We start from the raw sequence: 15,027 nt of genomic DNA, 5'->3' as shown, positions 1-15,027 counted from the left end.
GGGCGACGACGGTTGGTATTGGGATCGAAAAGACCTAATTTATTACGCATATAGTACCAGATTTCTCTCTCGCCAGCTGTCCATCGAAAAGGCAAAATTCCATCCTTATTCGACGCCACCTCAACCATATTGAAATCTGTTACAGGTGGTAGAACATCCGCAATCCAACACCATAAATGGGATCTTTCGACCGCATCATTGAAAGCATAAACATTAACTATACCAACGGAAAATTATCATTTAAAATATAATATTTAAAGTGAAATAAATTCTATTGTGACGCTATTTCAAAGACAACCAGTTCATAGCATGTCCCACCAGAACTAATAATCCAAAGATATTACTGTGCAAAACGATGGGCAACTATGCTGTTCCGGTGCTTTCCCTGAGAACACCAAAAACATACCCCACAGGCCGCTTTCTCTGTCCCATCAAGAAGACTTTGCCCATTTTTATATCTTTCTCAGAAGGTTCCGTCATATTTGTAGATGGTCATGATTACTAAATATTCGAATCAATCTGCTGATGAATTGGACAACTGGAGTCATATGAATTCAGTATCCAGTATATGCTTGAAATATTCGAGTAGATATCTCACAGTAGATCCACGAAGTGAGCTGCTACCTAGTTGGATACAGTGAGATCCACACAAAAATCTTATTTAATTCGTTCACACGATTTCCATATGCATAGACCTGTTTATGTACAAATATCCATTTTCCCTGCCTTGCCACGTATATGAGCACGGGTGGGTCACAAAGCTTATGAGTAATGGCTGCTCTATATTTGCAGACCTCCTTTATAATCATTTGCATTATATGTCGGGTGGTTTCATCGGCAGCGACACCATTGCCGCTCAGGTTTAAAAGAAATGGGAAGTTCAAAATTTTACAGGTAAATCATTTTCATTCCCTGCCTTCCATGCTTAAATAGTTTAAGAAATGAATTAAAAGCTCCATGCTTGCACTTGCAGGTTGCAGACATGCATTATGCAGATGGGAAAAGCACAAAGTGTTTGGATGTGTTGCCCTCTCAGTACCCCTCCTGTTCTGACCTCAACACCACTGCTTTTGTTAATCGAATGATTGAAGCAGAGAAGCCGGATCTTGTTGTTTTTACAGGTATTTAGATGAACACCCAACTCACTTGTTCTTTTCTGTTCAATGGGGGAAGATGCTATAATTTGTATTGGTGTTGTGATGAGTAGGAGATAATATCTTTGGGCTGGATACAACAAATGCTGCGGCTTCTATCAAGGCAGCCTTTGGAGCAGCAGTAGCAGCGAAACTTCCATGGGCGGCTGTTTTGGGGAATCATGACCAGGAATCAGCTACTTTAAATCGGGAAGGAGTGATGAAGCATATTGTGTCTATGGATTACACTCTTTCCAAGCTCAACCCTAAAACTAATAAAAAAATTGATGGGTTTGGAAATTATAATTTGGAAGTAATGGGAGTGGCAGGTTCAGCTCTGAAGGGCAAAAGTGTTCTCAATCTGTATTTTGTAGACAGTGGAGACTACTCAACTGATCCCAATATAAGTGGCTATGGTTGGATTAAGCCTTCTCAACAAGCCTGGTTCAAAGAAACCTCCGCCAAATTACGGGTATTCTTCTCCCAAAAGAATTATGTATTTACTGCAGTCTGGAATCTGGTGTTTCAGTTTCTTCTAGTTATTGCTGTAAACTTTGAATTTGGTACTTGTGGAATTACTGAATTTGCTTTTAAAAGACAACAAAATCCAAGGTTGAAGAAATTTACAGAAAAGAAGAGTTTACCTGTACCAAAAGGACATATATACTGTTAACTTGGGTATTTAGTGTGTTGAAACGGGCGCTATTAATGTTAGTCTCTAAAAAGGTATATGTACTGCTAGCTGGGGTGTTTTATGTGTTGAAACTGGGGCTTTTATGTTAGCAGCTCTGTTCTCCTAATTAGCCATTCCTGCACTTGAGCTGGGACGACCATAAGAAGTTGGTATAGGCTCTTACACAAGGACAAGATCTTCCTGGCCTAGCTTCCTTTAGCAGAACATCCACTGTCCAACATACAAACCCTAACCAAGGATTTTTCCAACCAAGACGAAAATGAAATTTAATGTTGCAGAGGAATTTGTCCTCTTCACCCTTCTTCCACAGGTCTGTTTGTCTTTTTTAATGATCCATTATCGATTCTAGGTCCGATCTAGGCCTGATTTATCCTCAATGGAGAAAATTGAACATAGTCATTTAGTAGATAGAGGTCCATCGAAAGGAATTTCTTCTTTTGTTCCTAGGAAACTCTTAGTAGCAGCCAATAGATGACATGTTCCTTCTATTTGGTGTAAATAAGCCACTTCTCTGTACATGCAGGTCCACAAAGCGAGACAAACCCTATATTTTGGAGTAAATGTGCCCATGCATCTGCTTTTTATAAAGCGAAAGTTGTCTATTGCTAAGTTTTAGTGTTCCGTGGGGATGCGTCTCACCGCTCCAAATCCCCTTGTTTCTAGGACAGGAATTTGGAGGAGATGTCCACCTGCTGTCCCAATCACTGCTGCTCAACACTTGGGGACGTTTATGGGACCTCCCTCTTGTTTGGGGACAGCTTGGAGACTCCATGATGGCCCTCAGATTTCTAGGGGACTCCAAGGAGTCTCCAAGAATGGCAGGAAAATGGAATAGTCAATATTAAAAAAAAAATCAAAAAGTTAATGCTATCAGATTTGCACAATCTATGTTATTATTCACTTATTGCTTCTGGATTCGATTGTGTATGCAAATTTTTATCATCCAGAAACAACAAATGAATCAATCAAAAAGTGCTTTCAATTTGCATGCTATAAACCTTTAACCCTAATGGTTTGTGGGCTCTACCCAAACCCTAAGCATTCAAAAAAAAAACTTTCAAATATATCTAACTTCTAGGCCTCATTTCAAATCTCTCCCAAGTTTTAGAATCAGTAAGGAGCGTGTATTGCTTAAAAAAAAGTAGAAAATTCTAAAGAATAACATTCACCATGAAGGTTTCCATGGTTTGAAACACTTAATTTATGGTTGGTGGTACTGGTGGAGACTCTAGCTCTTGACCCCATCCTGGGCTCTGCCCACAAATCTCATGAAGGGTTCTGCCCCTTGACCTTGCTGGGGGCTTTACCCCCATACCCCTATGAGGGGTGCTTCCCCCCAACCATGCTAGGACTCCATGCCCAAACCTCAACCTGCCATTGTTAATGTTCAATGTAATCATTGCAATTTTTTTCATGCTTAGTAGTTTAAACTTTAAACCAGTGAACCACGGGGACGCGTCCCCCCCATTTTTGGGCGCGTCCCCCCGTCAGAGACGTCTCGGGGACGCGGGGACGGGGACGCGACGTCCCCCGCCGTCCCGCCACCGCCACCCAAACTCCGCCGGGACGTGGAGACGTCCCCGATGCGGAGACGTCTGGGCGTCTCTTGGGGGACGTCTAGGCGTCTCCGTGGGAGACGCCTGGGCGTCTCCCTGTCCCTCAAGAGACGTCCAGGCGTCTCTCGAGGGACGGGGAGACGCCCAGGCGTCTCCTGTCGCCCCCACTTATATGCAATGTTTAAAATTAAAATTTTTTAAAAAAGTGAGTTTTTAAGTTTTTGGAGGGTTAAGGGGTAACTCTAATTGGACGTGGGCCAATAGAAAAATAACACCCGACGCCTTTAGAAAATAATAAAAGTATTTTTGGCCTCGCGGGGCGCTGCCCCTCGACCCCGCCCTGTATCGCGAAACGCGCAAGGGGCGCTGCCCCTTGACCCCGCAAGGGGCGATGCCCCTTGACCCCAACTTGGGGGCGCTGCCCCCAAACCCCCGTTGAAAAATATAGGGGGAAACCGCGCCGATAGAAGTAGGGAAAATCTAACCTCCGAGTTTGATTAGGCTCCATATAACAACACAACTTAGAAATCTTGGTATTTAGATTTAGTATTTCAAATTTCCTATAGTCTCATTTCAAATGTAATTCTTACACTGTAATACTGTCATACATCTTTTCAAAACTAGTTTTTCAAGTACTATATGTATATGTACAAGTACATGAGCACCACCACCCCGCCACCCCCCCCCGCCGCCGTCCCCCCGCCGTCCCCCCCGCCGTCCCCAAATTTAGGCCCTTGGTCCCCCCGTCCCGGAAACGCGTCCCCCCCGTCCCCCCGTCCCCCCGTCCCCAACGCCCGTGGAACACTGCTTTAAACTTTATTTAGTATGCCAAAGTTAAATTTGAAATTCTTTTGCTTATTGCTTATACATCTTTTTATAACTAAATTTGCAATTATTATAAATTTATATGTATTTGTGCTGCCCTCCCTCACTGCCCCCCACTTCCATGGGAACGCATCCCCCCAAAAAACTGTGTGTCCCTGGTAGGGGGACATTTCTGAGACTTGGGGACTTGGGGGAAATGTCCCCCCACAGCACCACCATCTTCGCCACCTCCGTTGGGGATGCCGCTAGGTCACTTGCTATATGGTACATGCCATTACATACTTGTTGCAACCTTTAACTTCGTGAAAACTAGTTTACCTTTCATGGGGCACTCACAAAGATGTTATATTGCAAATTTTTTCTTGAAGATTTCAATTCACCTCAATTTGTATATAAGTGTGGCCCCTCATCGATGTCCCCTCGCTGTCCCCAAATTTAAACCTTTGATCCCCCAGTTCCCGAAACCTATCCCCACATCTCCTTGTCAGGAAACTCCGTGGAACCATGCTGCCACCTGCCATCCCCAAACTTAGGTGCTTGGTCCCCATACCCAAAACCTGGTCCCCCATCCACCACCCTTAAGGAAACTTCATGGAACACATTTAATCTGTTACCCGTCCCCCCTTTAGGAAGCTCCATGGAACATAGCGTGGTTTTAGACGGCAAGGGAAATTTGAGTCATTTTTTTTGAGTGTGGAGTGTTTACATACAGTATTTCTTATCATCTCCAAACCAGGCCATTTGTTTATTGATTTGCTTATAACATTTGCAAAAATCTCCAAATTGGCTTCAGCATTAGCCAGAAGACCAGCTAGCTAGTTTAAGGAAACAGATTCGAAGGAAGAAGCCATCCTTTGTGCCTCCTTTAGAATGTTGTTTATTTCTAGTCGCCTTTGATTTGTAAAGAATCACCTTCAATGATGATGTTCTGGATGTCATGAGAGTGGGCTAGTGCAAGATCTTCAATAGGTGCTACTGCTTCACCCTAATTGTTGCAGCACAAGCTTTCATGTGCCACTGTGGCATGTACAAAATCACTTTCTTCATTACTGGTTAGACAATCAATCCCAGCCTTGCAAAGATTGCCTCTTATTGCCCCATCAAAATTCATTTTCCAACAATTCACTTGGAGTTTCTCCTCCTATCCAAGGTTGTTCTTTTACCTTTAATAGGAGAAAATTACACATATTTTAGATCCAAGAATGATAAGCAAGTTGCAGTAGCGACTACCTAATTTTTAAGGTCTAGGCATGTCCAAATTGCAATTTAAATATTGTTAATGTCTATTATTGATAAAAATAAATAAATGGGATTAAGTTCATAGTTAACAGAATAGTTCATACGAGCACCAGACAAAACATGACGATTATGTGAGAAAATAGGACACAGCATATAAGTGCAAGAGTATTAAAATACTAAAGAGTAATACAAACTCAAAGCATGTTTTACCCTGTAGCGTAGTTGCAGTATTATTTTTTGGTATTCGAAGTGGTAAGAATTTTGAAATCAGTAGCAGTACCAATTGGTCAAGAATTCCTGCTACCGATGAAGCTAGTAAGATCAAATATATGTAGAATCCATTGTTACCATTTAGCGTATATAAATATAGAATCAGAGTTCAAAATATCCAATAATATATAGGTTACTCCACGCATCATAGCGTCCAAAATCTATATTATAGAATCAGATTTCAAAATAACCTATGCTATTCAGATTACTCCCAAATATCATATCCTTCAATTTATGTGGTCAACAATGACTGTGAACTTTGATTGTGAACTAGAATGCATTGTTACCATTTAGCATATATAATATAGAATCAGAGTTCAAAATATCCAATAATATATAGGTTACTCCACACATCATAGCGTCCAAAATCTATATTATAGAATCAGATTTCAAGATAACCCATGCTATTCAGATTACTCCCAAATATCATATCCTTCAATTTATGTGGTCAACAATGATTGTGAAGTATTCCACACATCATAGCGTCCAAAATCTATATTACAGAATCAGATTTCAGAATAACCTATGCTATTCTGATTACTCCCAAATATCATATCCTTCAATTTATGTGGTCAACAATGATTGTGAACTATCATTGGCATGCTTTTTGCTAAATTTTAAAAGATGAAAGTCATTTCAACAGTTAAAGACAGAATGCCAACATACTCAGCTGCTTGTTAAGAACTGTTCTCTTTTCCATTGCAATACCTAGTTATATCATATATCTGTTATGAAAGAGAAATTAAGCAATCGACATAAATGCATTTTTCCACTGTAATAAACTGTTGAAAATTTGTCTTAGAAACTACTAGTGGGAGAAAAATAATGGGTATTAATGATATTTTGAGTGCATAAATGCAGAAAAGGTATACAAGTACTCCACCAGCACAATCTGAACCTGCTCCAGGACTGGTATATTTTCACATTCCTCTTCCAGAAGTAAATGAACTGGACAGTTCTAACATCACAGGCATAAAAAAAGAGGCCATCAGCTGTCCTTTACATAATTCTGGATTTATGAAAACAATGGTGAAAACAGGGGATATTAAGGCTGCATTCACAGGCCATGATCATCTGAATGATTTTTGTGGGAAGGTAAAGGGAATTGAATTGTGTTATTCAGGTGGATTTGGATACCATGCTTATGGGAAAGCAGGATGGTCAAGGAGAAGCAGAGTCGTTGTTGCATCTCTAGAGAAAGACAGAAATGGAGGCTGGAAAGGTGTCAAATCTTTAACTACTTGGAAGCGATTAGATGATAAACATCTCTCAAAAATTGATGTTCAGACCTTGTGGGCTAAGCGCACGGATGAATAATCTCTTTAACATACCAATGTTAAGAATCGATGGAGCCATCTTTAACTTATGTCAGAGATTTAGGATAGAGATATATTATAGTCCCTTGAGTCTATGTTCTTGGTCATACCTTACTGTAATGTAATTTATATACCTGAATGTTTCTTGAAGGACAATTTAGAGAAATATTAATTTTGAACCGTGATTTTGTCATCTGTGTTATCCTACGTAAATTTAATAAAATACAAGTACAATTTTCATTCTTTTATTCGGTAGTGAAAACTCTACTTCAAACTATCTTGACATGGAGTACAATATTTGGATGATATTGGGAAGGTACATTCCTTAATGCATTGAACTATTCTTTATTTAATATATCATTTTTTATTTGTTCTTAAGGTTTAGATTAAACTCAGAATTGTGCTATCTGATATGGAAGTATTGAGTCATAAACTGAACCTCTCCGATTAAGAACTAATGACTGATGGATATCCATTCTGCAATATACCATATTTCAATAAACAATACATCATGATAGCACGAAGGAATCTGTTCTAAAAACATATAATAAGAAAATTGCAATAATTTGCATCCTAATGTATGTTAGAATTACAAGACCCAGGCTAGAAACTTTTCATCAAATATATCTTCAGGTACTTAATATAGTATTTTAATGGAATCATTTGTGGAATTAATTATTTTTTTGAATAGATATGATCTTAAATGATGACAAGCATGGGGCTATAAATTTGCATTCATGAAAACTGGGAAGTTGAGCAACTTTCTTTTCAATAACTCCAATAGAAATCCTTAGTCTAACCTTAGTCTAAATTTGTTTCCTTTCCAATCAAAATGTATTTTTGCAATTTCTAAGAGTATCGATACATGCAGTTTATTTACACATGTCAAATTCTTGTTTCTTTTTTCTTCAAATTTTTTATGGGGAAGGTGTTTTTCACTTCATACATAAAGTACAGTAGTGGCATTGTTTCAAAATAGTGCGTTTGGAGATGGAATATTTTTTCTGGATGGTTGTTTTGTATAATATTCAAAACCCATTTAATATGGATGGTACATTGGAGAAATGTATTTAATCTTGGGGTGCATATGACTTAATGGTTGGGCAAATGTATTTAGCGTGGGAGGCATGTTGGAGAAAAGTATTTAATTATTAGATATTTTATATAGAAATATTTAGGGCAAGGTCAAATGAGACAAGCCATACTGGATGCTTGAATTGGAAAGAACATTTGAACTGTATTGAAAGTTGTAAGGATTTTATCTAAATTCTCCCATATACCTTCAACAAAAATAAGAGTAAACATCCCTCAGATTCAAGAATGATAAACAGGTTGTAATAGCCATCTCCTGATTTCAAAATGTAGGCATGTCAAATATTTAGGTTACACCCACACATCATAACTATGTATAAAATCAAGAGTTCAAATCTTCTTCAATACTCAAAAAGTCAAACAGTTCAAAGCTATCATAGCCTTCAATTAATGTGGTCAACGATGACTGTGAGCTAGCTATCATTAGACGTGGCTTTTACTAAATTTTGAAGGATGAAAGTCATTTCAACAATTGAAAGCAAAATGCCAACATTTTCAGCTTCTTGTTGGTAACTGTTTTCCTTTTCCATTGCAATACCAGTTACATCATATATTTTTCGAATGCGAAATTAAGCAATTAAACATACATGCATTTTTCCATTCTAATAGGCTGTTGGAACTTTGATTTAGAAACTGCTAGTGGGAGATAAACTAAAGGCTATTAATAATCTTTCGAGTGTATAAATGCAGGAAAATTATACAAATACCCCACTAGCACAATCTGAGCCTGCTCCAGGACTGGCATATTTTCACATACCTCTTCCAGAAGTAAATGAACTGGACAGTTCTAACATCACAGGCATAAAACAAGAGGACGTAAGCTGTCCATCATATAATTCTGGATTTATGGAAACAATGGTGGAAGCAGGGGATGTTAAGGCTGCGTTCACAGGCCATGATCATTTGAATGATTTCTGTGGGAAGGTACAGGGAATCGAATTGTGTTATGCAGGTGGATTTGGATACCATGCTTATGGGAAAGCGGGATGGGCAAGGAGAAGCAGAGTAGTTCTTGCATCTCTGGAGAAGGACAGCTATGGAGGCTGGAAAGGTGTCAAATCTATAACTACTTGGAAGCGATTAGATGATAAACTTCTGACAAAAATTGATGTTCAGACCTTGTGGACTAAGCCCATGGATAAAGAATCTCTTTTTAAGATACAAAATTTAAGAATTGACAGAGCTATCTTTAATGTATCCTAGTAGTTTAGGATCAATTTGTACTATTTCCACTTGAAGTGTATGTTCAGCTCATACCGGACTGTTCTTCACCGTTCTGATTAATGAAAACATGGATTTTGAAAGGGTTCAGATCCTTTGAATAAACAGAAAGACAATAAAAGATCAACACGACAAACAACTAAGAGCAAAATTAACTCTTACAAATGACCAACCCACATCGGAGTCGTCTGATAAATCGTCTGATAAATGCTCATACTTCACTGTTATGTCATGTCTTTACCTCAATATTATCTTTGAAGGATAATATAGAGAAATATGCAATACCCTTCAACCACGATTTGTCACCTATGTTATCAAGATGCTAATGTATGTCAGATTAAGACCCGAGCTAGAAATTTTTTATCAAATTTACTTACAGGTACTGAACAGAGTATTTTCTTGAGATCATTTGTGAAATTAATTATTTCTGATATTGATATTATGATTATCATCTTAAATACTTATCAGTGTGGTGCTTTAAATATTTTGGTTTAGATGCTTTAAAACTACAATTTTTAAGCCTTAATGAAAAGTGGGAAGCCGAGCAAATCTTTTATCAGCAATTTGCACTTAAATCCTTGCTCTGACCTCTGCCCAAATTTCTTTTCTTTCCAATCATTTCCTTCAATAAACGGCTATGGTAAATTGTTTTCTGCAACTTGTCAAAAGGGTTGATAAGTGGAGTTTATTTAATTTGTCAAAATTTTATTGTCTTTTATAAATTTTTGTTGGAAGAGGTGGCATGAATATTGGATATTTTGTAAAATCATGATTCATTTAATATAGTGTACTTAAGTTTGAGGGTATAATATTCTTTCTAGGTGGTAGTAGTGTGTATTCAATATGGATGGTATATTAGAGAAATATATTAAATATTAGGGGGTCATGGTTCAGTGTGCATATGATTTAATGAGTTCATGATTTATTGTAGATGTATTAGACAAATGCAAATTAATGTGGGAGACATATTGGAGAAATATACTCAATTATTAGATGTTGCAGGATCACATTAGACAAGTCATCTTGGACATTTAGATTTGATGGATATCCTGGGTTCTAGAGTCAAACTTGGGTATCCACCTTAGAGATATATTTGGGTGTTTCAATTATTGGTGTTTAGATGTTTTGACTAAAGATGGTTATTGTTGTCTTGTCCTTAAATAGAATATTGGGATAGAGGTTGAATATCATCTTTTAGTTGTTCATCATCTTGTGCATGTTAATTGTGACTGAAGTTTTATGTATCCATTTGGAGGCTTGAATTGCTTGTTGTAACATCTTGAAAAACATGGAATGAGACTTGTAAATCTCATTTGTTCTTAGATTGGTCTCAAAGGAATGCAATAACAGTGATAGTAAGTCGTGGCACTCGTTTTGTAATGGTTTGTAATAGGTAATAAACTCGTAATACAAAATAGATTACAATTTTGGAATCTACAACTAGAAAAAAAGATATCATAACATTTTTATTCACAATTCTTGAGTAGTCCAACTAATGTTATTTAAAAAATAAAGTAAACCAAATAGAATTAACATTGTATGAAAATTTTTTACCGTCCTTTGTAAACCAAATTCCAAATATATAAGTACTCACCTTATATAAATTTATAATAGAATCATAACAAAATGTTTTCACTTTTACATACAATATAAACATTTAATCACTTTCGAACAATAATATAAAATCCAATTTTGAATGAGAGCACGAGCAGGATGGGTTGAGGATAAAGCAATTTGGCTCTATCAAACTGTGTGGAGAGAGCATCACTTGAGTGCTTTACCTCCATCTACAAATCAAAGGTCCTTCGCAAACCTTTCAACTAGAAGTGGCCCTACCCTTTACAAGTATGATGGATCGTGGTAGTTGCCATTGTACCATAGCATTTTGAAAATTTAAGTGTATAAGTAGTACACTATTACATACAATTAGATACCATTTGGCTATATGAAATTTGATTGATATGCAAACTAATAGATACTTGTCAATTGACAATGCATTAATTTGGCCAAAGTTTTCAATATAATTTCATTTCACATGGATATGTGTGTCATATTTTTAGACATTACTATCTCTTGCTTGACTCAATTCATAAAAATTTATCAAAATAAATGCAATTGAAATATATTTCAAATTATCATAGTAAGTTTCATTTTGTAGTACATTTTAACTAGTTTTTAGTTCAATTGAACAAATAATATAAGATCACTATTTCTAGGTACATATAACACTTCATAAGAAGTAACATATTCTAAGTGGACAATCCCACATCAGTGTGTTCATTGAACAAGTTGATACAGACGTGGTCACTTGAAATTAAATGACAATTCATACTATAAATATCTCAAATAATGAATCATTTGGTATTCAAGTTACAACCTAAAAGCTTCTTAAATATAACTTATGGCATAATCACATAATCCCTTTGAACAATCAATTTCACAATCCGCTATCAATCTTCTATAGAATAACACTTTTCATGACATTAAATAGTTTAAATTCATATGTTTACTCACCAAATAGAATATGCAACAATGGGATGTCAATATTTAATTCAAACAAAAGATATTTATTACAATACAACAAATAGCCTATTTCAAACCATTATCTATATACACAAAAAAAGCACATAAATTTGTGCACACACACACACATACACATACATATACTTATACATATGCATATAAAAGAGGGTCATGGAGTGGTGAGTGGTTAGAGAGTTTGAGAAGGTGCATGGATTAGGTTCCTATGTTTTGAAATGTAGATTTTTTGACACACTAAATTTCAATAAAAATGCCTTAAAAGGTGCCCACCAAGATGAATAATACACAAGTGACAACCGATACCCTCGAACCAAAGAAAGTGGCTTCATTATCTAACATAATGTTTCAATCTTTTTCCCTATTGAATTTTGCAACACAAACACCTACAAGATCAAACGACAAATTAAGAACACATTCCACAAACAAGAGTAGCAAAACAAGCTATATTTCTCAAAAGAAAAGATTAGAGAATGAAAATTACAATTGTACAATGAATTGCTTATAAAGAAAGCACAAAGATTCCTTAAGCTAAATTTAGAACTAAAGTTCAAGCATGAAGAGCTAAAAAATGGCTCAACTCTAGCAAAAATAGATGCACAAAAGAAAAACTAGATGAAAAATTAAAGAAACTAGAAGCACAAAAGCACAACTAAGTGAACTTAAGCAAAAAAAAAAAGCATAACTAGTTGTTAAAATGCTCTAACACCCTGTTGGTTCCCAAATCAATGAATTGTCAAACCCTAAAGATATGCCAAGTCTTAAGATTAGGTTCGACATTGGATTTGACCAAAAATCCAATGAACGAGAATCAATCTTGGAAATGATTGACTTCTCTCGCACTTTTGGTTTTGCTATATCGAGGTGGGTGAATCTATATCATCATCATGTGATATCTCTCCAAGATTAATGATATTCAAGCAGATTATACCTCACACAGTTTTTAGAGGTTTATTTGATCAAAACTTCAATTCACCTATCCCCTTTTATTCTATTTCACACTAGCATGAGATGGAAAATAGAAAACTAAAAACCTAACATTTACTCCTAAAACTGATTTTTTTTTTTTTGAATTTTATTGGTTTTGGAATAGAACAGTGCCTTGGTAATAGAGTCAAATTGATTTTTTAGCTCATCTAATAGCTGAAAATTTTAACTGTTCAACACTATTTCTTGCTTATACATTGTATAAATGTGCAAGTATATCAATCATGAACCCTACTTGTTAATCCAAGTAAGTTTCCTCAAATCACTGTAATTCATCCAACAAAATTTTAATCCTTACTTGAAGGAACCCATTAAATAAATTGCATAGAAGGTTTAAAACTTTGACAAATTAGAAGCATACTTGATACATCAATTCGTATGACAAGAAGAAAGAGAATTGGAGGTGACCAAATGATCTGTTTTCATTAAATCCAATAAACAACTAAAACCATTTTTACAACAAAAGCCTTTATAAAAATTCAAAATGGTTCCTCCTGCTCTGCCCAACGGCTCCTCCCCTATGGCTGCTACTTTGCCCAACGGTTCCTCCCTTGCGGCTATTGCTCGATGTTCCTCTGCTGTGTTGGGGCCTCAGTCTGTTGTTGGTGGGGTCGATGTTTCCCCCACTCGTGGTTGCTGCTTCTGCTTCTGGTGCTGGTGTTGTGGCTTCTCTGTCTGCTGCATTTGGTGTTTCTATGGATGCAGAAGGTCCTCCTAGGGTTTTGGGTTCTGATGTTGAGGGTTTGGGTGCCAAGATCCCTGTTGGTGATTTTGTTCCTCCCAAACTTGGTGTCTCTGATCTAGTTCTGGATTTGGATGCCCTTGAGGTTGCTGCTGCTGTTAGTGTTGTTGATGGCCTTCCCGCAGGAGATTTTGCTCTGCCCAAACCCTTTGCTGGGAAGCACAACTTTTTTCGTGTGGCTAGATCTATTGTCCAACCTTCTAAGGGGGTTCGTCCTCTTCCTTATGGTAAGACCTCTCTTATTGTGGTATGTGGCTAGGAGGTTGTGGAGAAGGTTGATTTCTACCAACACAACGCTTTGGTCTTCAGATTTGTTGGGTTTTGGCCTTCTCTTCCAAACCTTCATCGTTGGGTGAGTGATTCTTAGAAGCCTCTTGTTGCTCATGGCATTGAGATTTTCCCTTGTGCTAAAGGATTTTTCGTTGCTTCCTATACCTCTTCTCATGATCATGATTTGATTTTGGGAAAGCTATAGACTTGGGGGATCACTCTCTCTTTATTAAGTCTTGGACTCCTTCCTTCAACCCCCTTACTGAATCTCTCACTGTTCGTCCAGTTTGGGTTCACTTCCCAATCTCCCTCTCCATTTTTGGGAGCCCTCTTGTTTTGAAGCCATCGGTAACTTCATTGGCAACTTCTTGAAGGTTGATGATGCCATGTTCTCCATGGGTCATTCTACCTTTGCTCACCTATTAATTGATGTTGACATATCTCTGGCCCTCCCCAGGGATGTGGTTCTAATGGTTGGGGATAGGCCTTGGCCTCAACCACTAGATTATGAGGGCCTCCCCTTTCGCTATCGAAGGTGCTTCTCAACTGGTCACCTTGCTTCAGACTATTCTCTCTCTCGTTGCAGAGGTGCTACTACTTGGTGGAAGGATGCTATGAAATGTCACTTGACAATTAATGCTTCAAACTGTTTCAGTTGAATCCTCTCAAGATGAGGTGCTCCTTACTGCTGATGAATTTTTTTTGATGATACTACTGATTTGGACTCTTCCGCCCCCTTGGCTCCTTCTTTTGTTGATCTTGCTCCTATTCCACACCTTCGCTCTTCTCCTGGTGATTCTTCTCTTGTTGATGTTCTACAACAACAACCTATTATTGTTCTGCAACAACAGTCTGGCAGTGACTCTGTCCCTAATGATAGTGTTGCCTAGACGGTTGTTTGTCATAGGTGAAAGGGAAATTCTACCCCCTTTCCCAACCCCCCCTTTGTCAAGTTTTGGGTATTTCTCCCCACTCTTGAGTTGGGTTGGGTTATTGCTGGTTTGACAGGTTTGTTTGCCATGTTTGACTTTGTTCTTTTGGGGTTTGCACCCCTGCTTGTTCTGTTTAAATTTAATAGTCTCTGACTATGTAAAGGGTTGACACCCTAGTTAATGCTGCTTTTTTAATAAAAAACAAAAGCCTT

At 37.5% G+C, this 15,027-nt stretch overlaps 1 protein-coding gene across 2 annotated transcripts; it reads left to right on the top strand.

The window, feature by feature from the left end:
• The first annotated feature begins 391 nt into the window (after positions 1 to 391).
• On the top strand, positions 392 to 9,641 carry LOC131069904 (probable inactive purple acid phosphatase 29). Of its 2 annotated transcripts, none has more exons than XM_058005451.2 (4): positions 392 to 894; positions 974 to 1,121; positions 1,208 to 1,605; positions 8,816 to 9,641. In XM_058005451.2, exons 1-4 carry the CDS (start codon positions 772 to 774, stop codon positions 9,326 to 9,328), a joined length of 1,182 nt encoding a protein of 393 aa, XP_057861434.2. In that variant the 5' UTR covers positions 392 to 771; the 3' UTR covers positions 9,329 to 9,641. The 2 variants fall into 2 exon arrangements, with proteins under 2 accessions (XP_057861434.2, XP_057861435.2); XM_058005452.2 differs by lacking the exon at positions 8,816 to 9,641 and adding an exon at positions 6,579 to 7,281 and having other exon boundaries at positions 486 to 894.
• The last annotated feature ends 5,386 nt before the right edge of the window (positions 9,642 to 15,027 follow it).

Source organism: Cryptomeria japonica, chromosome 7, assembly GCF_030272615.1.
Source record: "Cryptomeria japonica chromosome 7, Sugi_1.0, whole genome shotgun sequence".
NCBI classification, from domain to species: domain Eukaryota; kingdom Viridiplantae; phylum Streptophyta; class Pinopsida; order Cupressales; family Cupressaceae; genus Cryptomeria; species Cryptomeria japonica.
Note: the sequence above shows the minus strand (reverse complement) of the source record. Positions and strands in the feature narration are given on the sequence as shown.

Coding starts and splice junctions, on each gene's coding strand:
- LOC131069904 (XM_058005451.2), top strand. CDS start 772: ATGGCTGCTCTATATTTGCAGACCTCCTTTATAATCATTTGCATTATA. Junction 1,122..1,207: donor GGATCTTGTTGTTTTTACAG/GTATTTAGATGA, acceptor TGTGATGAGTAG/GAGATAATATCTTTGGGCTG. Junction 1,606..8,815: donor AAACCTCCGCCAAATTACGG/GTATTCTTCTCC, acceptor GTATAAATGCAG/GAAAATTATACAAATACCCC.